The sequence below is a fragment of the Uloborus diversus genome, chromosome 3 (genome assembly GCF_026930045.1).
Source record: "Uloborus diversus isolate 005 chromosome 3, Udiv.v.3.1, whole genome shotgun sequence".
Taxonomy (NCBI): Eukaryota; Metazoa; Arthropoda; class Arachnida; order Araneae; family Uloboridae; genus Uloborus; species Uloborus diversus.
The window spans coordinates 217,444,249-217,470,021 of record NC_072733.1 but is presented as its reverse complement, the minus strand read 5'-3'; the positions used below and the strand labels follow the sequence as shown (position 1 = coordinate 217,470,021).

Sequence of the window (25,773 nt, the reverse complement as noted above, 5' to 3'; positions counted from 1 at the left end):
TAGTATAAAAGATCAAGACATATATGTAAAATTGCAGCTTGCATTGAATAAGTAAAAGACTGCACTTTAATATGTATTTTTAACAGTGATACAAATGTCCATTTATCAAATTTTCTGTAATATAATCCTTATATGTATCAACAAAATACACCTACAGAAATATTTGACATGTTGAAATTTTAAAGTGATTATCATATTAAATGGCAAGTGTTATGATGCACATATGTTGTTTACATTTTAAAATCTTATTATCACACGACTGATGAATTAAATGAAATCTAAACCACAAAAACAGCTAAGTTCAGCAGATAATATAAGATGTACTTATTATAATAATTCAATTAATTTCGTATGAGAAACTGAGTGTGAACAGTTTGCCACATCAGTTCAGACTTACCAAAGAATTAACTCCAGCTTTTCACGCGAGCATAATTTTCTAAAAAAAAGTTTTCATATCTTTTTCATAATGATCAATATTATCCGTAACTAAGTAATACATCAAATTCAAAACATGATATTTCATTAAAACAATAGTTTTGTTCTGATTTTTTTTTTTTTGGTTTTTGGCACTGCATATTAAAGTTACATCAAACTACACAAGTTGAGCTAAATTTTATAAATTTCTTTCCCTTAACTACAGGTAACTCAACCAATAACTACGGGTTGCTGTGAAAGTGACAACTTGCAGATGCATATTTTTCATTCAATATAATATGAAATCATTCAACGGAACATTTTAGAGTTGTAGTATTAATTTTTATATGAATAAAAAAAAAGCAAATGAAAATATCTATATGAACAAAAGTAAATTAAAGTATGTATTAAATGCAATCACACACTTAGAAGGCCAGTAACTTTATTACAACTTAAAAAAATGCATGAGCACATTACACTGATGAAAACATATAAGAAAACTTATTTATAAATGTGTTAAAATACTTTTAACAAGCACAATGTTTATAAATAAAAATGGCTTTAATATTTACAAAAGTAGCAAACTGCTCGTAAAAGTATACATTGAGCGGTATAATACAATTATTTCGACACACACACATATACAATAACAGCTACATTTAAACCTTGAAGCACTTAAAAGTTCTTTACTCCTCTACCAGTTGTTCATTCCTGGCTTGCTCAAAGTCATAAAATATATTTGACACGCAGAACCACCCTTTGCTGATGAAAAAAATACCTACAAATAAACAGTATTGTTAGTGCTGTTGACACATTGAAGTGCTGTTGAGTATTTTTACTAACTCACAATCATTTGTGAACCATTTAAATGGAGGGGGGGGGGGGGGAAATGGCACCCATATGGATTGAATGGGGGGGAAGGAACAATCCATATGGGTACCAGAGTCTTTGCAAACATTTCTGAACAACAATAAACTTACAAACTGGGCAAAAAATCTTTATGTTGATCAGCAAAAACGTAACTTTGCACGTTATTTAACATATTGAATGTACCTGAGAGTACAATTAATATGCATTTTTTAAAACTAAAATTGGACATAAAGGTTATTAAATTTTGTTTTCTCTTTTCAAATTTAACAGTAGGGTTACAACTTTTAATACTTTAAGAAAATTCTTTCTGTTTTTATTTCTTGGTATTATAATCTACCCATCAGTTAATCCATTTAGTATGGATTAACAGATAAACCTTGACATGGGTGTTTTGCAAATTTTTACATAAAACAGTGCCATATTATAGCTTCGGATAATTTCGCGATCTTCAATGCAGATTTAACAAGGGAATTTGAAAAAAGGATAGGTTCTAGCCCAAGATTTTCTACACCTGCACATCCTTTAAGTAATGGATTTGTGGAAAAATTTAATCAAACTTTAAAGAGGATATTACACCATGTGTCCAGGGAGGAGGGGAAGTGGTGGCACCTACAAATTCCTTATGTTCTTAGGGTATATGGGGAGGTACCCAACACTACGATGGGAGTTGGGCTTTTTCAACTCATGTACGGCAGACCATCCCAGGGCCTCTTAGTAATCCTAAAAAATACTTGGACGGGTAAGTTTGATAATGTACAATTAAACACAAGGCCTATTTCAAGTTATTTGCAACAGCTAAAGACTAGGTTAGAAAATGAGGAAGAGAAGCGAAAATTACCGCAGAAGTTGCTCAAGAGCTGCTCATTATTATAATTAAGATCATCCGAGAGAAAGTTTGAAGTAGGAGAAAGGGTGGTGGTTTTAATTCCCGATTCAGCAAAAAAGATTTACGCACGTTAGCAGGGTCTGGCAATGATCGTGGAAAAGAGAAACAAGCACTGTTTTACTATTCAAATTCCTGAGGGTGCCAAAAGACACATGCATCATAGTATCAAAATAACACGCGACATTATACATCGAGAGCTAATGCAGTAAATGTGATTTTAGAGGGAGAAAAATTTGGAAAAGTAGAAATAATGCCAACAACATATAAAAACAGCAATTTTCTTAAAGCATTCAGTGATTTGAAAGTGCCTCATTCAACTGCCTCTCAAACAAACGATGTAAAGAACTTGCTTACCCAATATAAATATGTTTTTACCGAAACAGTTCAGCCAGCCGAGGTTGGATGTCATAAAATTGAGCTAAAACTAAATTTGGCGCATAAGAAAACGCACTGTGACAGCATTCCTGTTGCGTATAGGAGGGAGGTGGATAGACAAATCCGAGAATTACTGGAATTAGACCTTATTGTGCCTTCAAAATCAGAAATTGCTCATCCCACTATTTGTGTAGCTAAAAAGGATGTAACTATTTTCAGAGCAATTAATCTGGCAATGAAAAGTGCGGTATTTCCCATGAAAGATATGCAGGAATTAATTTTTGAAGCTGGATCTGCATAATATCTCTCCAGTTTATATTTATTGAGGGGTTACTGGCAGATAAAAATGGATGAACAAAGCAAACATCTTACGGCGTTCGCAACTCATTACAGGGTCTATCAATAGAAAACTACGCATTTTGGGCTTGCCGATGTTTCAGGGGTGATTGTGTTTCGGTATTTTACAGGGTGGCGACAGGAACTGTGAAAAAAAGTTCCCTGACTTTTCCCTGATTTAGTTCACCAAATTTCCCTGATTTACGTTACCAATGATAATGGTCTTCTTTCTTTGCTCTACTTGAAATCCATTGTATGTTTGTACAAGATGCAGTATTTTAAACGTTTTAAGTTGTGTAAAGTTGTTGAACTAAAGATATATTTTAAAAAGATGCTACTTTTTTAATAAAATAATTACAAAAAACATATCAAGTCAATTTTTTTCGGGGGGGGGGGGGGGGGGGGGACCGGCAAAACAGTATATTAAATTTTTCTACATGGAAAGATTATACAAAACTTTTAAAAAAAAACTTTACTTCCAGAAACCACTTAACATAAGAATTTTAAGAAACTATTAAAATCACTCTTAAAAACGTACTATGTGTATTTATGATAGAACTAAAAAGTATGGGGTGAGTGCAAAAGTTCGTGCGGAGTTTGTGAAAGAAAGTCATACAGTGATTAAGCAAGCAAAACTCTTTATTCAATCAATGATTTATTCTCCATCGTTGTCTATAATCTTCTTCCAACGTTCTGGCAGCATACGGATGCCCCGATCATAAAAACTGCGTGGTTTAGATTCGAAGAACGAAGACACGACGTTTTGTAAGGCATACAAAGAGTCAAGTTTTTTTCCATTTAAATGATTTTGCAATGACCGGAATAAGTGATAATCCGATGGTGCGATATCAGGAGAATACGGTGGATGAGTTAGGACATCCCATTTCAGGCTGTTCAGTTTGCGTAGCGTCTGTCTTGAAACGTGTGGTCTAGCGTTATCTTGATGAAAGACTACGCCTTTGCGATTTGACGAACTCGGACGTTTCTGTTTGATTTCTCGGTTCAGATTAGTTAATTGACGACAGTACTTGTGCGAATCAATCGTTTGGCCGGCGGGGAGAAACTCAAAATAAATTATACCCTTGCAATCCCACCAAACACAGAGCATCACCTTCATCGGGTGCAAACTGGCCTTTGCCATTACGTCACCACGTTCACCTACCTGTTTCCATGTGCGTTTGCGCTGAACGTTGTTGTACAGGACCCATTTTTCATCGCCCGTCACTAATCGATCCAAAAACGGCTCGTTTTTGAGCCGCTCGAGTAAAGATAAGGCAGCAGAAATTCGCTGGATTTTGTTGCTCTCGGTCAACAAATGGGGCACCCATATATCGAGCTTTAAATCAAATCCGATTTTTTTTAAACTCCGAAAAGCAGTTGATCGGTCAACGTTTAGTGCTGCAGCAACTTCCTCTGTTGAAATTCGCGGAGTATTCTAAACTAAAGAACGCAAAACGTCGTCATCAATGTCGGAAGGTCGACCTGAGCGTGGCTCGTCTTCCAGCTTAAAATCTCCGCAACGAAATTTTGCAAACCATTTTTCCACAGTTCGTTTAGCTGGTGCTTGATCTTGATAAACGTCTTGAATGTTTTTTACGGCTCCTGCAACGTTTATTCCCTTCCAAAACTAGTAAAGCATAACATGCCGTAAATGCACTTTATCAACACTCATTTTAAAAGTAATCTTTCTCGAAGCAATTTGTATCGGCACAAATTATTTTGATTAGAATGAAAGCTGCACACGTCACCTTTCCAACGATCTGACTTACGTAGATAGTGGTATTAATGACAACACGTTACGCCCGTTCTAACGCCATCTATTGCAACTCCGCACGAACTTTGGCACTCACCACAATTGAAATTATTTAGAACTAAGTTTTTAAACAGTGTAATAATTGTTGCAAGAATAACAAGTAATAGTGAAAGAATAGAAGTAATGTAGTTATTCTTATATAACTAATTGACATATTTATGCAAAACAGATGAAACCATTTGACATCCATTCATAAGGAACATTTCCCTAATCAAGAACATATGAATGAATACAGCATTTTAACAATAAAAAATAAAGATATTTACTTAAGTACACAAGTTAACTCTATTTCAAATGATTTCAGTATATAACGAAAAAAAATCTTAGATTGCTTTTGTAACAAACAATTTTGAAATGCAAGAAGAAAAAAAGAAGAAGAAAAAAAAGCAATTAGTAATTTTAAAATATTTAAAAGAAGAATAAAACTAAAGAATCACTTAAATCTGAAGAAAAATCCTTTATGATCTGCGGTGACAACAAATAGTATAACGGCAAAAAACAAAGCTATTTTTATTGAAAGTTCAATTTTAGAAATTAAATTAAAAACGCAAAGAAGTAATAACTTATAAGCTTTTATAGTATTAATTCAAAAACCAAAGATTTTTTTCTTGAAATCGTGATTACAGTACGCTAATTACTTCGAGACAATGGAATAAAGGCAAAGGAGCTAAGGCATTAATAAAGGCTTCCTCTTTGCCTGTATGGTTGTTTATTTTACGTAGCATTGAAAGCGTAAAAGGAAATTTCAAACTAGGTAAAATAAACAACCTAACAGACACAGAAGCAATCGTTGGAAGTTCATCCTGTGGTTCATAAATAAGATTCATTACTTTGACGTTGAGGAAAAAGATGCACAAATATGCGGCAGTGTATAATCGCATCTCATTAATTTTACTTTTTTTTTTTTGAACAGATAATTGGCGAAAAATGCGTAGGGAATTAGAGTACATAATTTTGTAAAGCAAAAAAAAAAAAAAAATTCTCATAAAATCAATTTTCCCTGATTTTTTGTTATTTTTTCAAAATTCCCTGATATTTCCCTGACTTTTCCCTGATTAATAAAGTTCCCTGACTTTTCCCTGATCTCCCTGATTTCCCTGATCTGTCGCCACCCTGTTTTACCAAATTTCCGGTATTTTCGGACGTATTTCCGGTATTTGTATGTCCGAAATACCGGAATTATGTTTTTTTTTGTTATGCTTTTATCTCCCTACCTCGGCAATTTTTTAAAAAATATATAATACTAATCAAATATACCTGAAAGAGCCTTAGGATGGACACCTATCCCTTAAGATGGACAAATGTCAAGATAATTTGTATAACACCAGCTCAAAATTAACTTTGTAACCCATTAAAAGTTTAATCAAATGTGCACACAATATTTTGACTCAGAACTATTTAATACTATGGCAAAGTTACACTTAAGTAATAGGGGCAAAAGATTACCCCCCGTTCTCGCTTTGAAACTTTCAGGTATTTTTTGATGAACTCACAATCACCCCTGCTGGGACCTTTCAAAGAGGGATGAATAGGGCGCTAGCTACGCATAAAGATTACGCGTTAGCATACATCGACGACGTAATAATTTTCTCAAAAACATTCGAGGATCATATGATACACATCAAAACGGTATTAACGTACCTGCAGGACTTAGGGTTTTTGTGCGCTTTGATAAATGTACTTTTTTGGCTAGAAAAATCAAGTATTTGGGTCATATAATAGGGAGTGGAGAGCATGCACGGAACAAAGAAAAAATAGGGGTAATGAAAAGATTGACTAGACCCACAACTAAAAAGGGGGTAAGATCAGTGTTAGGCCTGATGGGATTTTATCCAGAATATATACCTCATTTACCCTGAGATCAATACTTGTTATTACTTCGTTTACTATATTAATGAAACAAATCAAAATGCACACGAATTTTTATCAACAAAAGCTCTAAACTATTCATATTTTTAAGATCATTCAAGGAAAGAAAAAAAAGGAACACGTTAAAATGGCATGAAATCACTTAAAAATATAACAAAATAATCAATAAAATCACTTACACTTGATGAGTCCCAAATATCCACATTGTATATGTACACTTATAATTGTCTTATTTCTACACTACAAAGTTTAACCATCGTTGTTTCTTGGTTAGTTCTTCAATAACTTCATCTGGTTCTACAACTATATCTTTGTTGATACAAAGCTGTGCTAATCCATTTAAGCGTTCTTGCATCATTGTGCTTCTTAAATAGGACTTGAGACGGTGCAATGTTGGAAATATGATCACTCTGCGGTAGCAGAAGAAATAGGCAGTGTTATGAACGATGAGTTCCTAACTACAAAAAAAATGCCGAAAAGGAGAGAGGGGGAAGTTTTAAATGACCTCTCGTTGTCCCTGCTCACTTTGGAACCTCATCGTTTTCTCAAAGCGCGTTCATCTTCGTTCAAATAAAAAAAAGAGTATTTTTAAAAATAGTTCAAATTAACGTTCGGGGGGGGGGGGGGGGGGCACGCCCCCCTGTGCCCCCCCCCCTCTGGTTACGTGTCTGATTAAGGGTCTAAATTTCAAGTATGCTTTGCAGCTAATGAGAACTAGAATTGCTTTTTTTTTTTTCTTCAAATGTTCACTCGTTTAAGAGTTACAAAATTAAGAATAAAAAACCTTTGTTATTTTCCTTTTGACATTAGAAATTTAAAAAAAAACTTTCTTCTCTTTTACAGAACAAAACATTTCGGGTTTCAGGGGGAGGCGTCAGCCCCCCCCCCCCCCCCCGAGAAACCTGGATACATCCCCGACTAACTGGATACGGCCCTGATAAACTGTGATCGATAATATGAGTAAATGTAACTTCGTGAATCAAAACATACGGCTCTTTACCTTGTCAATTATAGCATTTTTTATATGGCCAGTTTTTACGAGCCGTTGTTCTCCAAGTGTCGCTTTTATTCATTGATAGCACCCAAGCTCTGAGTATGATGAAATTTAGATCTGGGCCTGAACATTAGTTTAACCTCCCCCCCCCCCCCTAAACTGACAACTCGGCAAAAATGTTTCAGAAAATTTATTGACTTACCAGACCCTGGCCTCTAAGGCAAACGGTTCAGAACATAAATAAAATTTTAAAGTATTTCATTTTTTTCTAAAAAATATGGGAAAGGAAAGGAAATTTCAAACCAATTAGTGTTGTTATCATTACTAGATGGTTGTTTTATTAAATGCATCTTTTCGGAATCCAACTTTTGAATATTTGGCTATAAATTTGTGACATTTTCCCTAATCGTGCTTTTCCACTTGTAGCAAAGAACAAAATGGGTCATGCGGAACAGCTTTGTGGGCCACATGTGACACGAGGGCCGTAGGTTGGGGACCGCTGCATAAAAATGAAATAAGAGAGCCATTTGTTGGTATTTCTTCATTTTATTTTATTTTTTCTATTTCTTTCCCAGTAAATTTATTATTTTCTGGCACAGGTTTATCTTCAGCATTTGTAACGCTCTGCATGTAACGATCCTAGTTTCTACTACATAAGCTTATTTTGCAAATTTTTTGCTAAATTTTCTTCGAGCGTTTGTGTGTGCCTAGGAGTGAGTATTTTTTAGAAACAGTGCGAATGGAAAAAATAAATAAATAAATAAGCAAACAGCAATAAAATGGAATCAACGACATAAAAATTAAAATGAATTAAAATTTGCAATTAACCGAGAAAAATATCAAAATATACCTATGTATTTATTAGTACCATCGACTTAATATTTTTCAGTAAAACAAAAAACTTCCCCGGAGGAATCATTTTGTTTTCTGGCCTCGAGTATTTGAACCCGCTATATTGAAAAAAACTGTTGAATGATAAAAACATACCAAATGGCAACAGTTCAGTAGCAGGAATATTTTACAGAAGAGATTTTTATTGTTTTAGAGCACATGAAAGATTATGGAATAATTTTCTATTCATTTACCAGAATCGTTAAATAAATGATTAGCCATTTTATTCGGAAAGTTCATCCGTAACGATCGTCATTGTATATGCGAAACATTTCAGCTATTTCGACAGCAATCAGCTTTGTTTCAGTTTGAGTGAAACGAAATGTAACGAAGAAAACCAATGCATAAAGTTAGTGTACTTATGCATAAAAAGTTATTTTAAAAAGCATTTTTAAGTTGTTCATTAATTAATGCAGATATTTTTTCGTAAAATATAGGGTAACGGCACCAGTAACAGACGAAGGTTCAGTAACAAATAGTCGTAAGTTTGGATTTTAATATAAAGATATTTAGATGAGTAAAACTGATGTTGCTGTGGCCCATGAATGTGGTAAAACCACCTAGTGCATTAGAGTGAATTTAATGAGACAGTTAATATTTAAAAGGCAGTGGTGGAAGGTTATGAACAGCCACCACGAGGTCAAGTGGTGTTTCGTGTACATTTGAATTTAATAAGGCTTTAATTCTAAAAATAAAGCATTTTTGCACATTTTGAAGAGAAAAGGGGATTTTTTTCCATTACTCATCCTTCTCTCCTCCCACCTGTTACTAGGGGTTGGATCTTTCTTCGAAATTGAGCAAATAAAAATAGAATTAACACATTCATAGGATCCAGAAGCAGCCAAACGTAAGATGAGATGTAGTTGCATTAGAGAAAAATAGTTTAAAAAGGTCTACATATATGAAAAAGCTCAGAAAATTGAGTTTGGTACCGTTACCCTATTCATAGTTCGCTGTAAGCGGATGCATAAGCTAAACTCAGAAAGGGAAAATGAAAATCAACCCCCCCGAATCCTTTCAGTCCCCTTCCAATCCAGATGTGTTAAACGTAGGTACATTAAATAACTGAAGCAATAAGTATATAAAATAATAGCAAACTTCAAAACAATATATAAAGTAATAACGAATAAAAAATAAGTGCGGTAATAAAAACATTCAAATTGCAATCTATTGTCTGCCAATTTCTATTTGATAGACATCGGTAAACGATATTTAACGCGTTCTCATTCCTAATGTAATGTAATATAAAATTTACTTTATTCAAATTAGATTAACTTCTCAACTCTTTCGCCACGTGTAAAGTTTCAGTTCTAGGTTGGCATCCTTTGATGCCCAATCATATGCAAATGAGGCAAGTATAAATAGTGAACGATTCCAATCGTTCTCTCTCTTCTCTTTGGTGTTTGTCAGCCTCTCGTGTGTTAGGTCCGGTAGGTGTTGGGGAGTTGCGAACTCCACCTCCGCTTATGGCCAGGGTTTATTCTTATAAACTTATTTTGTTAGTTTATTTTAGTTTCTATGGACCAATAAATTTTTGGTAAGATTTTAAACAAGTTTCCAATGTTCATTTCTTCACATTAACATTTGATTCTTCATCTTCCACTGTGAGGTATTATCTCTGTTTGTATAAGCAAGTAACATTGTTGACTGACTTACGGAATTTAGCCTTTCGGCTTTTCGTTTAAACATCATAAATTATCACTATTATCATTGACTGAAAAAGAGAGTCAGCACCCTGCAGTGTCAGTTCTTTACACCCCTTCATTGAATGGAAAGAGCAATGGAACAGGAGAAAGCACAGTAAGAATTTTATGTCACAGCCACTTTCAGAGCTGTTTTCAGGTGGCAGAATTTTACGCCGCAGCAGTTCTCGAAGTAGAATTTTCATGGCAAAATATTATGTCTTGGCTGCTCTTCGATACATCGCCGGGTGAAGGAATTTTACGTCATGGCCGCTTTAAGAGTTAAAAGTTATGTCATCCATGCATTTAGGAGACCAGCAACAAAGTGAGAAAAACTAAAATTTTTTTGATCATCATTCATCCTAAATAACTGAGAATAAGCTGTAAATTTCAGAAATTAGTTACCTTACCATGTACAATTATTTTACGTACTTTTGAGAAAATATCAAATATTCATGAAGATATAAGCATTTCTCCCAGAACTATGAATTTTATTTTAAGGTTTTTGGCTCATAACATGTAAAGTTTTCGATCAAAGCTTACCAAACGTTCAGAAAACTTGACAACACACAAGAAAAGTGTAATATTAAAATTTAAAAGTAAAATGTTGAAAATTTGATAAAATATGGACATTTAAAGCAATTTTTCTCTGCGCATGCGCAAAAGATAACAATTTATAACTTTCACAATCCAAACCCCAACTAGATTCCTTAGCTCATAATAAAATTCCAGTTCAATATCTTAAAAATTCAGAAAGTTTTCAGCGATATAATGAGCGAATTTGAATAGATCTTGGACAGGCGATGACTCATTAGGGGTCGTTCGCAAGTTCACGACATCTGCTTGCAATTGCTCAGTGTGATTCGTGACAAAAACAGATTATTTGCAAACAATCCCTCACAATTCCTAGTCTGCTTAACAGCTGTTCAAATTCAGCTTATTAGAACGCTCATAACTTTTTGAATTTTTTAAGATATTGAACTGAAATTTTATTATGAGTTGGAGAATCTAGTTGGGGTTCAGATTATAAAAGTTATAAATTGCTATCTTTTGCGCATGCGCAGAGAAAACTTAATTGCTTTAAACGTTCATATTTAATCAAATTTTCAAGAGTTTAATTTTTAAATTTTAACATAATACTTCTCTTGTGTGCTATCAAGTTTTCTGAAAGTTTGGTAAGCCTTGATGGAATACTTTACACGTTATGAGCTAAAAACCTTAGAATAAAATTCGTAGCTCTGAAAGAAATGCTTATATCTTCATGCATATCAGGGATATTATCTTGAAAGTATGTAATGTAACTGTACACAGTAAGGTTCCTAATTTCTGAAATTTACAGCTAATTCTCAGCTATTTACGATGAACAATGATCAAAAAACATTTGTTTTTCTCAACTTGTTGCTAGTCCCCTAAAAGCATGGGAGATATAACTTTCAATGGAAAATGACAGCTAGAACATACCTTTTATGTGACAAAAGTTACAAAATAATTGGTCTTTTAGTTCTCGAGAAATCCTTTAAAATGTGAATTCTTGAAAGTGTCCCAATACTTTAGGTCATATAGTGTAACTACCACATACAAGGTACGCTCTGGGGTAATTAGAAACAATTATTTTAGTTATTTTTCCAGTAGACTAAACTGACACAAATTACACTTTTGTGCATTGTCACAAACTCAGCACATGATTTAATATTCTGTACGAATTTTTATTTAAATGATGCCAGTTACATCAGGAGGAATCAGTGCGAAATGCCCGCAGATTGAGCATTGCTGGTGTGGAAGATTTTAAGCTTCTAAACTAATCAGTTTAGAATTTACTCTTATTTCATTAGAGTATAGTGTGACTATCTACCTGCAGTTTTCATTTACCCAATAGTCTCTGGGGTAAATGCAAACATGGTTTCATTCCTAACAAACATTCACTAAGCCAAGTTTTTCATACCCAGTTATTACCATAGGACACAATGCACAGGATTTCTTATCTCAATTCATCCTAAAGAAAAGGAAGGATCTTAAGCTGAAATATTGAAATCATGTTTCTCTTTACCCTAACTGACCCTATACACTATGATTTGAAACCTTTTCATGACTTGATTTTTCAGTTTTTATCCCGATTATCCCCAGTCTACTTTATTTTCAATGACTGAAGGCCTTCCATCTGTACAATAATCTACAGTGATTGTACTCCAAAACTGACATTGCAAGAAACAACTACTCTTGGATCAATAATGGATACAACATAGTAAACAATGTTAATTAATTTGAAATATTAACTTACCTTTTCATTTCTTTCACATAAAAACTTTAATCTTTGGGCCTTTTTGTGCATGAAGACACCATCTAAATGACCTGTCTCAACATTCCTTATTTCAATAGCTTTGTTACCCCATCCCATGACCTGCCCAGTTCCAATGTAAGCTAGAAAGAAACAAAGAGTCAAATTTAACATACAAAAAAAATTATTATTATTTTTTGGTATTATTTAAGTGTAACTAATACCACTAAGTTCTTATAAATAGGTAAAAAAATTAACAGAAAAAATTATTTCAAGAAGATCCAACATAATATTCTCGGCTGAGTATTACAACTAGGTAACTATCTGAAAATGATAGAAAATCGGAATGTTTCACTTGAAATTTTTACTTAACTTTTTACTTTTAACTTTAACTTTTAACTTTTTACTTCAATGTTGAAATTTTTACTTAAAAAAGGATAAATATTTTGAATTGACCTTTTAAATGCCAAACTTCTGAAATGGGAACAACTTAAAAAAAAAATCACTTTTATTTTTAAAAGTAAGCTCGACTTTTTGGAAGTGAAACTAAGTCTATGATGTCACAACTGAATCGATTATTGCAGAAAGAGCATAAGTCACATTTTTTTCAAAATTGAACTAGCTGTGGTTTTATTTGTATGTAGACACATCGATTTGTGTAGCAGGGTAGTTAATCCTTGTACAACAAAGCACTTTATTTAGTGGTCACATTTTTCATTTAGTGCAGAATGGGCATAAGTCCGGACTCATGACCTTTCTGCACTAAAGGCGAAGGAAGAAACAGCAAGACGCAATTGCAAGATCATAGAAGAACTAGATTTTTTGGCATGATGAAGTAAGAACAAATAACTCCTTTGATCTAGCATAAATTCGGTAATGGTAGATTCGTCAGTTCAGGAGAATTGAAATAACGGAATTCGAATGAAATTCACTAATTTCTCAGGGGTTTTATTAACATCATTCTAGGAACTGTAAAAAAACTGTATGCTTTCAGTGGGTCGCGCTGGTCAAAATAAGAACAAGATTGCAAGAGACTTTTTCTAGAAATAACACTGCAGAAGCTTAACAAGATTGTTGATGACTTTCCTATGAGAGTACATTTGTTTGTCCTTTGCAACAAGGATTTTAGGACAGTAAAATGAATTTTAAACAAATATGACAGATTATTAACATGTGAAATCTAATTTCTTATAAGTGAAGTCCTGACTTACATCATGATTCACTGTAACTCCTAAAATAGGTGCACTTTGTTTTTAAGAGGACTTATCTCTTTGTTTTTAAGAGGACTTTGGAAAAAGAGTCTGCTAGGCGGCAAATGTTTTCAATTATCAACATCCATGACGTTTAAATATTCGATAGAACATCAAAGGAACGGTTTCAGGCTAGCTATTTTATAGACGGCTTTCAAGAGAATATTGCAAAGTAGCGCTTGTCGGCTGAACTACCTTTGCCAATATCGAGTATATAGGGAAAATTTCATATTGTTGGAAGAAATAACAAATATCAAGGTGATTGTTCAGTGCAATTTTGAACATAGTAATTCTAATTTGTACATCGAACTTGGTACACATAACTAGACAAGAGAAGGATAGAAAAAAAAAAGATTTCCATGGAGGATGTATTTGATGGATATAAATACAGTCGACGCTCATTATAACGACCACACATTATAAAGACCGTCCCATTATAACAACCAGTGGTAAAAGTCCCAACTTTGTTCCTATGAACTCTACGTTAATTTGCTTTCGTTATAACGACCGTTTTGTATCGTCTAATCCAATACAACGACCGAATTCACGGACGCTATTTCTGGTGTTCTTTCCAATAAAATAAGTTTGTAGCTTGAAATGACCTTGATTATTGTTTACGGACATCTGCCTGAAGTTTTCAATGTCAAATACAACTTTGAGAGGGGGTGGGGGGAGGAATTACCATTCACCACAACTAGCACAGAAAAATAATGGGAGGAAAAATCGAGAAATTTCTAGATTCCTAAGAAAAGGGAGTTGACAGACGTGTTGGTAGTTTGGTGTTTAAATCTAGTGGTTTTTAAGATTTGGGGTTCTCGAGGGACTTTTAAATGTTTCTTAGAAAAGCAAAAAAAAAAAAAAAAAACACAATTTATCACCTATATCTGAAACGGAAAATAATGTTTTGCAAAAATCACGTCTGCTAAAGAGGCAAACGTCCGTTTTATCTTCAGAAAGTGCAGTGGTAGCAGATTTGTAAGTGTGTAACATTGTCCTCCCTATATTTTCTACTTTAAAAGTTCTTTAATATCCTGTCATAGTATTTTGCACACGATTTTTCTAAAAAACCTATGATAAAAATAATTTGGGCATTTAACTGGAATGTTTGAAAAAGTACCTTTTTTTTAATGGAACAACGGGGCATGCATGATGACTGTGTTTATTTTTTAAAATTATACCTCTTATAACGACCACTCGTTATAAAGACCTTTTTATCTGGGACGGAGATGGTCGTTATATCGAGTGTCGACTGTATATATTGTTGAACACATGTAAAACTTTTGATTTTTATTTCAGTTTGTTAATTTTTGTACCAAAGGCCCAAAGGGGGTAAGCTTAACTAATTGTGATATGGTACATTTGCCAATCAAATGTACCATAGCAAAATCACAAAAGCCTTTTGCAAAATCACAAAAGCCGGTTTTGATGATAATCACCATTCTTTATTCAATTTAGAACGAGATTTTCTCGTAAGCGACAATTATTATTTCAAGCTCATTTTTTCATGCTTATCGAAAGAACACCATCGGAAAGAAAATTTATTTTTTATGAAAAAAATAGGTTCTTTCTAATGGTATAGACGAAAAGAAGATGCAAGGTGACAAACTTGAGCTACAGTGCATTGAAAATAGGCTATTTTTCATGTGAATCTTTTTGATATTCACTTTGGATGGCAATATGTTTTAGAACATCAATATTTACACTCTGCAATTTCTACTCACTTAAAATCATGTATATTGGCAATAGTTTTATCAAGTACGAGCTTTTAAATTTTGTTCTTAATTTAAGACATTATAAAATCCAGGAAAAAGTTTCTCCACTGCATTTTGTCAAGACTTTGCATGCATGCTACACGAAAGTTCATGAACTCAAACTCACAAAAATACTTGAACGTATCGACAACCAAAAGTACATTAAGTTCCTAAAATTTCAGACTTTCAGTGTGATAAAATTTTCCACAACCTGATCTTAAACATGGCAAACCGTTACGACAGACAGAATTTCAAGCTCATTTTTTTCCCTTATTCAAAAGAACACCATCGAAGAAAATACGTATTTTGATAGGAAAAAATATGTTATTTCTAATGGTACAAATGAAAAGAAGATGTGAGGTGACAAACTTGAGCTACAGCGCTTTGAAAATAGGCTATTTTTTGCTTGAACAGTTTCGATAGCCACTTTGGATGACAATAACTTTTCAAAAATAGATATTTAAGCTCTACAACTGTAACCCATTAAAAACAAGCGTTTTTACAATATAATCACATTGTACAAACCTTTGAATTATTTTTGTTCAGATTTTATGACAACTTAAAATCCATGGAAAAAAAATTCCTCATCGCTCTTTTTCACGAGTTTACATGCGTGCTATAAAAAATATAATGAGCTCAAATTCACAAAAATAAATGAGTGCATTAACAGCAAATTGTAATTTAAGCTCCAAAATTTTCAAGGTTCCATTGTGATAAATTTTTCTGCAAACTTTGGCTAAAGATGGCAATTTGTCACAAAAAGCTAATCCGCCATTTCGGGTCATTTTTTTGGGGATATTCTAGATCCTCAGGATTTGGATCTCGGAAGCTGAAAATTTGCGTAGGTTAGTTTCAAAGGCATATCTACACCTCCATAAAATTTCATCCAAATTGGAGAAGGTCGAGTGGAGATCACTAGGTCACTTGACAAGGAATGACTCAATAACGTAATACTATTGACAATCAAAAAAATAAGTTGGTCTTCCACTAATCACAAGTTACAGAACTTCATTTTTTTATTTTAAGCCTGGTTGCACAATTCCGCTTCACTGCTGCGTTAATGGGACTGATTAAAACTCGGGAGTGTTCGAGTAAACACGACGTACGTATGCATCGCCACTGACACATCATGCGGGGCATATAAGGGCCTAAACACTTAACAGAAATAAAAAACTCTGCAAACAGCTGTTTCGAGATTATAAAACCAAACCCCTTCATCAGTGCAGAAAAGAACAATGGAACACAAAGTGAAAGTAAGATAATGTCATACTGTGAGCATTAAGTGTAGTGGAATTAGAATGACTACACCGCTAGTAGAAGTGAACCTGCAAAACATGTCCACAACCCGAAGTTGAAGAAAATAAAAACAGGAGGAGCTGTTTTCCTCAATGGAAAATCTGTATTTATTATCTTTAGAGATTGCTGAAGTTGTAGTACAACATCCTTATTAGTATTTAAAAACATTTTGAAAATAAGTATATCTGCCGCTATGGTACAACGAAGCAAAGTTAAATTTATGAGCATGCTAGTTCCATGGAATATAAAGCATCTTCATACATACAAAATATGCCTAAAGGCATTTTAGAACTTTATAATTAACATCACGTTGTAGACTATCATGACCTGCCAGGAGTAAAGAGCACTGGCAGACATCACAAATTACGACAAATTACAACATACAACACATATCGGCAATGAGAGGAAAAAGAGAGAGAGCGAAAAAGATCGCCCAAAGTATTTAAAGTCTTTACATGGCTTTTGAATCAAGAATATGCAAAACACAAGATGTGTTGCCAATGCAAGAAAGTTAAAGATGTGTTGCCAATCAAAAGTAACTTAATCTAAAAAGAAAAACTCTCGCGGTTATAAGATACAATGAACTAGTGACTCGGTTCACCCAAAAGTTCATTCATTTGACTGAGTTATCGCAACCGATCACACGAATGACATCACAACGTGATGCAATGTTTACATCGAAAGATGATTGATTCTGCATGATGCAAAAACGTATTTTTAATGATTCTTTTTCAAATTAAATGATTCTTTCATTTTTTGTGAAAGTTTAAATTAAAAATCTAACATACTTTCCCTGTTCACTTGTCCGTTGTTTGACTTTGTGTTCCATTGTTCTGTTCTGCACTGATGAAAGAGTTTGGTTTTATAACCCTGAAACAGCTGTTTGCAATGCTTTTTTAACTCTTTTTAATTGATTTTAGTTCTACATATATACCATTGTCATATTTTTACTTAATAATTTGCTATTTTTGCGACTTATTAACCTTATTTCTTATAATTTTCTTTTAAGCAGAAATGTAATAAAATAAATTTTGCAAATGATTTTTCGTTTAGAAATCGAAAAATTTAAAAACAAATGGTGAAATTTGCAAAATAGCAGTAACTTTTTCAATAATATCAATATTTAATCCAGAAGAAGTTGCAATTTTCATTTCTCAATGAAATAATGCAACACTTTATCCAAAAAGTTATTTAAAGATACAAAAACTTTTTAAAAACGACAGTGAATAGAGCTATAAAACACAGACCAGATTGTAGCAAAATAAATAAAAGATATCTTACCCACAGAGGTAGGCATTTCACCCCATTGCAACACAATGTTCTTACTAACTTTTCCAAAAGTATTCACATAAATGCCCTCATCTAGATGTGGGGAAAAGTTTTTTCATTAGTGGTATTAAGAGTATTCGAGTGTATATGCATACAAATGTGAAAAATAAAACATTTCAAGAGAAGCTCTTCATATCAATTCTTTAACATGATCAAAAATAAACTGTTACACTGAATTCTGATCAAATTATTTCAAAGGAATAGGGGGCTAGGGGCTAATGCTACAAAGATCTTTTGTGCAAAGGATAATAATAATGACACCAGGGCGGTCATTCCAAGCTTGTCAGCTTGCAAGATCGAGATTTTCGCTCACGTGATCGGTTGGGATGTAGAAATGTCACAAAGTAGCATTTTAATCTACTCGAACGAGTAGATTAGAATACTATTTTGCAACATTTCTACGTCACAACCAATCACGTGAGCGAGAATCTCGATCTCGCAAGCTGACGAGCTTGGAATGACCGCCCAGGGTGGAAAAAAATCAGGATTTTTTAGGAGGGAGGGAAATATTCCTTTTTATTTTTTAAAAAAAGACTTAAGACTTTTTCAGTTACTAATTAAGTTACATTAACTCAATCTAAATACAATTATATTAAAGCACAATTAAACTTGAAATTGATATACTTTAAAAATAATTGTATTTTGAGTATTACTGAACCAAAAAACTTACATAATATGACATAAATCTAATTTAATACAAATTCAGATGATTCAAATTTAATATAGATTGCATAGTAGTACACTATAAATAGGCGAGTCAGGAGGAAATAAACAAAGTGGGTAACATTGTACGAGATGAAAAACAGAGTTAAACAAAAGGGGGGAAAATTTTCAATTAATTTTTTTGATTAAAATCATTTTTTGTAAAAGAGTACAATATATCAGATTAAAAAAAAAATGCACAAATAACTAATGCGCATGCAACACACTAAGCGCATTAAAAGTTTTTCATACTCATCCTTAAAATCAAGCACTAATTATAGCTTTCTTAAATGATTTTCGCAAAGAAGATATCATCATTAAATTGCTTCTATTGATCATATATTATTTGCTCTAACTGGAAAATCATCAAAGGTTGATCTAAACATTATTTCAAGAATTCTTTTGACTGCAGTAGCTGTTTCTTTTCAACATTTTTTGCAAGTTTGAATCAATTGACACAAGTTTTTTTTTTTTGTAAAATATAATGCACATCAGAATATATAAAAATGAAAATTAGAAATAATATGCATACATAAACACAAAAAGAGCAAGAGCACATAAGAAAATAAACATGGCATTCTAAGCAAGAGTTACAGGGCTAAATTACCATGATTCATATTGCTGGAAAATTTATGAGTCATTTGTCAAGCCATTTTAGTAAAAAATGTGTGCAAAATGTGTTTGCATTTTCAGTTTATTTAAAACTTTAAAATTAAAGATCGCTCATTAAACTTTTAAATACATTTTGTAATTAACAAGAAAAAGTTCACTTGAACATAATTTGTGCACAATTGTTTTTTCATTTTTGTTTTGATAAAGATATATTTCATGTTAAAAGCAAGTGCACATATAATGTAAAAAAAAGCTAAATTCATAAACAATGCAAAAATAAGACTCACTGTCATAACACAATAATAGCTGCATTCCTTTTGAATTCGGCAAAGTAACAATCGCATGAGGTGTAATTGATCCCTGGGACTGTGAAGAAAATAAAAACAAAAAAAGAAATTAACTTCATAAAATGAATGAAAACAGACACATTTATTGTATCATCGTAATAAAAAACACCAAAGTTAGAACTAAGAATGAAAATAATTGGAACATGTACCTGAAAAAGCATGAGTAAGATTTTCAACACTTCATGAGCTTTTATTATAACCGATGCAAAAACCATGACAAAAGATTTTACGGCCTCTTCTTTATGCATAAGCTACTGCTACGTTTCAAATTTTAAAAGGTCGAGGAGACACTCATTAATTGAAAAAAAAATCTATTATCCAAATTTTTTTTTAAAACTAAACTCCCAGCCAACAGAGTTCATTTTCACAGCATTTATCTCTCTTTCTCTCCTCAATTCTGGTTCCCCTGTTAGCATAACGGCAGCAGTAAATATTATCTAGCTGGAACAAGATGGCACTTGGCCCAAATTATTTTGGAAGTGTCCATTTTCATGAAGGTACATATGGTAGAGGAAAAATGAAATACAGAACAATGAAAATAGAGTTGTAATAAAGTACTAAGAGCTAATCGTTTTTACTTTTGTGCGAACTAAAAGAAGTTACTGTCACACCTTAAATGATTCAATAACAAATAGTCACATAACAAAAACATACTAGAAGTACACATTTTTTTGCATTCTAAAATTCATAAGCATCATCAAAATTATGTACATAATTTTTGTAACAAAAATTAACATCAACAAATATTAATCAGCAAATAGTAAATTAATAATCCAAGTTTTTCCCTCAAGATATTTACTGGAATGTCAATTAAAATAAATTATAAAGTAGTGAAATAAATGTTGCAGACTTTCAATTTCAAAAGGTTCGCTGCAATGTTGGCTCAACTCAAGTCTCAAAAAGTCAATTCATCATACAGTCAGTGTTTTGTTTTTCATACTGCTTCAAGAAAAACTCAACAAATCAATATCGTTCCACGATTTTTGGAGCATGTGAAGAATTGAATTAAATGTTATTAAAGTACCATTTCTAAAAATTTTTAGAATCGGAAATCTTCTTCTGAACAAAAATTTTCAGCATACCATTCTGTTTTGCCAAATTTGTAGTTACCTAGTTGCAGTACTCAGCTCACAATATATCCATATGCATTTTTAAAACTTCTCTTTAAAATATTTTAACAACTGTAAAAAACCTTATGCTAAGTAAAGAGTTTTTACACTTGAAATGATTTTACATTATAAAGCACATTAGTACTAACAACCAGTATTTGAAAATACAGTAGGGTCATTTCACGTCAAGTCGCCTAATGCCATGTACCATCATGTCTCTGATTTCGTTCATTATTTTTTTACGAATAGATAAGTATGAGAACTGCCCAAATTATTTTTTTAAGATTATTTGTATGAAAACTACGCTTTGCAGATTTCTTTCAAAAATTCGATTTTTGGTCATTTTTCAGAGTCACCGTTTTGGCATGAATTCAGAAAAATCTCTAATTTCTTTATTTTTCAACTAATTAAGCTGAATTTGGAGTCAATTTCAAGCTAAGACATTTCTCTTTCAGTGTGAATGGCAAAAAGCATTCTGTGAATAGTTGGGTGTTGCCACTTTTTATCTAAAATCAGTTTTTATGGTTTTTCAATTTGGAGATTAAATAAGTCATATCTCCGGAGTATTTACTACGATCTGCATCAAATTTTTTTCGTAGCATATTTTAATCATTTTCTTGCTATGCAGGAAAAAGTAGAAGGGTGTTTTTTTGTTGTTTTGAAATTACAAAAAAATAAAGTTTGTTTTTCAGAAAATACAAATTTTCTATTACTTTAAATCCCTTTTTAAGCTTAAAAAAGGATAAAAACTTTTCAGAACAATTAATACTGGACTCTCAAAGGATCTGAATCAATTATTAATCGCTTAAAAGTTGTTTACTTCGGAAAAGAATTGTGCAAGAACCTCCAGTTCAGACTTCGAAAAAAACTTTTGATTGAAAGTGTACTAAATATTATATAAGGCAGTGAGAAGCAAAGGGATATAAGTGGACATTTTCAAGTTTCGAGTAAAACACGTATAAAGATTACATTCTAGGTAGGCTTTCATTGAACTTTTTTCTAAATCATGCTGTATAGCAGCACCTACCAGGACTACTAGTACGATCTCTTGCCCCAAGTCAGAGGAAGGGTTCACCTACCATTTGTACTGGTTTTCTCCAAATTTTTAATTTTGCCACTTGCATCCTTTTGCTTCTCACTACCTCATACAATAAATAATTTGAGGAATAGTGTAAAAAAATATTTCTAATGGCATTATTCAGCATTTTTTTTTTCACAGTAAAAGAAGGGGGAAAAAGAATAATTACTATTGAAAGGTTTTCATAGCCTTAACTTGTTTGGATTACGTAACACCTGTCAATGATCTTCCACTCTTACAATACTCATGCAATACACATCATTCTTCTTTCACTTTGAAAGTGAATCAACACATAGCTTTGGTTGATTATAAAATGTGAAATGAAAGGCATGGTTATGCGGATGGCATTTGTTTTTTAAATGTACCATTTCCTTTGAATCAGAAGATGAGAAACTCAGAATTTTTATCAATAAGTTTCAAAGAGATTTTAAAATATACTTCAACCAGCAAAAATAATCTTTTTCGGAGAAATCTAGAGTTGTGGAGTGCTTACTGTAAGTGTGGAAGTTCATTGTCAGGTGTAGCGTAATCCAAACAAGTTTATGCTAAGAAAAGTTTTCAACAGTAATTTTTTTTCCCTCCTTTAAAGTAAAAAAAAAAAGCAAAATAACTATATTAGAAATATTTTTTTGTACTATTCTACAAATTATTGTTCTTAATACTTAGTATACTTTCAATCAAAAGTATTTATTTATTTTTGAGAACTGTGAAACGGAGGTTTTTGCATAATTCTTTTCCAAAGAAAATAACTTATTAGCGATTAACTATTGATACAAATCCTTTGAGAGTCCAGTATTAATTGTTCTGAAAAATTTTTGGTCTTTTTTAAGCTTAAATGGGATTTGAAGTAATAGAAAACTTGTATTTTCTGAAAAAAACTTTATTTTTTTAATTTTAAAACAACAAAAACCACCCTTCTACTTTTTCCTACATAGAAAGAAAATGATTCAAATATGCTGCAAAAAACAATTTGATGCAGGTCGTAGTAAATACTCCGGAGACATGACTTATTTAATCTCCCAATTGAAAAAACCATAAAAACTGAATTTAGATAAAGAGTGACAACACCTAACTATTCACAGAATACTTTCTGCCATTCACACTGAAAGAGAAAAGTATTAGTTTGAAATTGATACCAAATTCAGCTTAATTGGTTGAAAATTCAAGAAATTAAGAGATATTTTCTGAATTCATGCCAAACCGGTGACTCCAAAAAATGATCAAAAATCAAATTTTTGAAAAAATTCTCCAAAACACAATTTTCATTCAAAAAATTTAAAAAAAAAAATTGGGCTTTTCTCATAAAAATCTATTATCATTAATCCATATCATAAACATCGATTAAAATCATCTATTTGTAAAAAAATAATGGACAAAATCGGAGACATGATAGCATGGCCGACCATTTAATTTAGGCTATTTGACAAGGAGTGATCCAGTAGAGAGTCAAAAATCTACACAACTTCAGACTAGACGTTGTGGAGATTTCGAGACCATAAAAGAACAACCTTCATTTTGAGTAATGCAAACAAAATGAACAAAACATAGAATAGCAATTTTTTACTTCTATATTACAATAACATGTAGCAAAAATACAGAACATTAAAAATGTAAGCAATAAAAGCAAAATATAATAAAAACTGAGAAACTGTCTGAAATTTTAGTAGATCAGAACTTCCTGCCTGAAAATTTTTTTAATAGTTATAAACAATCATTTACTTCTGTTGAGTAAGAAAACTTGTACTATTATTTTAATATTAGATATTCATCTCCTACTTTTAAAAAATTAATGAATTATAAAAAAAAAAAGATTGCCAGTAGATTTTAGGTTGGTGGATTTTTGATAGGCTACTGTACTCAAACTGCTTCACAGTAGAAATCATTACAATATTTGGATTATATGTATGGAAAATCTTACATGTGTTGGGAGATAAACATCATACACGGCACCAGAATCAAGATCCACAGCATGAAATCCATCAGCAGAACCAAATATAACTTTAAGGCGAATGTTTTCCTCGACAGTCAAATCAACAAGAGTTGGCTTATGCAAAAGATCAGAGAAGGATTTAAATGCCATAAATTTGTGGTATGGTTTAGGCGCCCAAGCATAAATTTCAACACTTTCTTTAAGAGCAATGACGAGGAACTTTATTCTTTCATATTTCACTAAAAATATTTACAACAAAAGACAAATTAATATAAATAATTAAAAAATACATCCACAAAAAAATTATTAAAGGTTCACCAAAATATACTAAGAATGAAATGTGTTGATATAACACAGAATGAATAAATTATATTGTGATAAGGAACATTAACAGTATTAAAAATTGCTTTGACGATTGAAATTTTCAAATTTCACATATTAGAACATTTCTAAAGAAAAACTTATGAAAATGAATCTTTTTAAAAATTTTCATTAATAACTATAAGAAAACAGTGGAATATTAAATAAATGACACAAAAACAGTTGAATTAAGTTAAATAAACACACTAGTTGTGGTCAGGTCTTCAGTAGTGACCACTTCAACGTTTATATTTCAAAAAATAGGATTCCAGATCTCCCAATGATGCAGTTTAAATCCATTGGGAAACCTGGAATCCTCATCATCATCATAAATGGCTCGACAGCCCATTGTGGGCGTTGGCCTTCTTTAGGAGATCCCGCCAGGCTGTCCTCTTCTTTGCTGTTGATCTCCAGTTTTTGATTTTAATGATGTCAAAATCAGTATCCACAGTCGACTCATCTCTTTTTTTGTCTACCCTTTGGTCGCTATCCAAATGGGACTGCATTGAAGGTCTTCAATGCAGCTCTATTATTTTCCATTCTCAAAAGATAACCAGCCTATCTCATTCTGCTTAGTTTGGTACATTTCAAAATATCAATATCTCTAATATTTTCAACAATTCAAAATTATATCTCCATCACCAACTTCCAGTTATTGATACCACAAAAAATAGTTTGTAGCACTTTTCTTTCGAAGATTGTCAACATTTTCTCTGCCTTTACGGTTAATGACCATGTTTGAGAAGCTTATGTTAAAACTGGTCTCATGAGAGTTTTGTAAAGTAAAATTTTAGCACTTCTACTAATTAGGTGGGATTTTAACTGACTTCTAAGACCAAAAAGGCAGCGATTATCAGCAAAAATTCTCTATCGTATCTCATGGCTGATTTCATTTTGATATTCTATCTCAGAGCCCAGAGTCCAGGTATGTAAACCTTTTAACACTTTCAAACCTATGTTGTCCTATGTCTAATGAAACATTAGGATAATCTCTCTTTCCACAAAACATATATTTGGTTTTCCCTTCATTTATTGCTAGCCCTGCATTTCTAGCAGCCTTTTCTAGTGCTAAGAAAGATTCAATATGCTTTCAGATCTTGTGATGATGTGAATGTCATCTGCATAGGCTAAAATTTGCACTGACTTGTTAAGAATTGTTTCCCTTGTGTTTATACAAGCATCTCTTATAACTTTTCCAGAGTCACAGTAAAAAGAAGGCAAGCAAGTTAGGCCTAACAAACGTATAAACGGTGCTTCATTGTATTTGAAAAAATAGGATTCCAGGTTTATTCTAGAAAAATGTAAAGAATTTGGAATTGAAACTCACCATTTGTTCATAGTTTTTCGTGCCGCATATGACAGAATCTAACGTTCAGTAATGCAGAAGGCCTTGGTAGATTTTTCTGTACCAAAAAATTTAATTCAATCTACTAAGGCTGACCTTTACAGGTTTTTTATTGTACGTGTAGGTGGAGAATTGTCCAGGTTCTTTGAGATTATTAAGCTGGGAGGGCGTGCGGGGGGGGGGGGGTATTTTATGGCCGCAACAATGTTAGGCCTTGCGTGACATTGTTAACCGGGGAGAATGCACGCTTCCTGGCTGG

The 25,773-nt window shown here is 32.6% G+C and overlaps 1 protein-coding gene across 2 annotated transcripts in view; it reads right to left on the bottom strand.

Annotated features, from left to right (window-relative positions):
* Positions 1–851: 851 nt before the first annotated feature.
* Positions 852–25,773, bottom strand: part of LOC129218591 (misshapen-like kinase 1) — a 137,183-nt gene continuing 112,261 nt past the window's right edge. For both annotated transcript variants that reach the window (XM_054852909.1, XM_054852907.1), the window contains 5 exons: positions 23,798–24,048; positions 19,633–19,711; positions 17,984–18,064; positions 12,409–12,548; positions 852–1,192 (listed from right to left, as the gene is read on the bottom strand). In XM_054852909.1, coding sequence (XP_054708884.1) covers positions 1,109–1,192; positions 12,409–12,548; positions 17,984–18,064; positions 19,633–19,711; positions 23,798–24,048 — 635 coding nt within the window. In that variant the 3' untranslated portion in view covers positions 852–1,108. The remainder of the gene's footprint in view (positions 1,193–12,408; positions 12,549–17,983; positions 18,065–19,632; positions 19,712–23,797; positions 24,049–25,773) is intronic.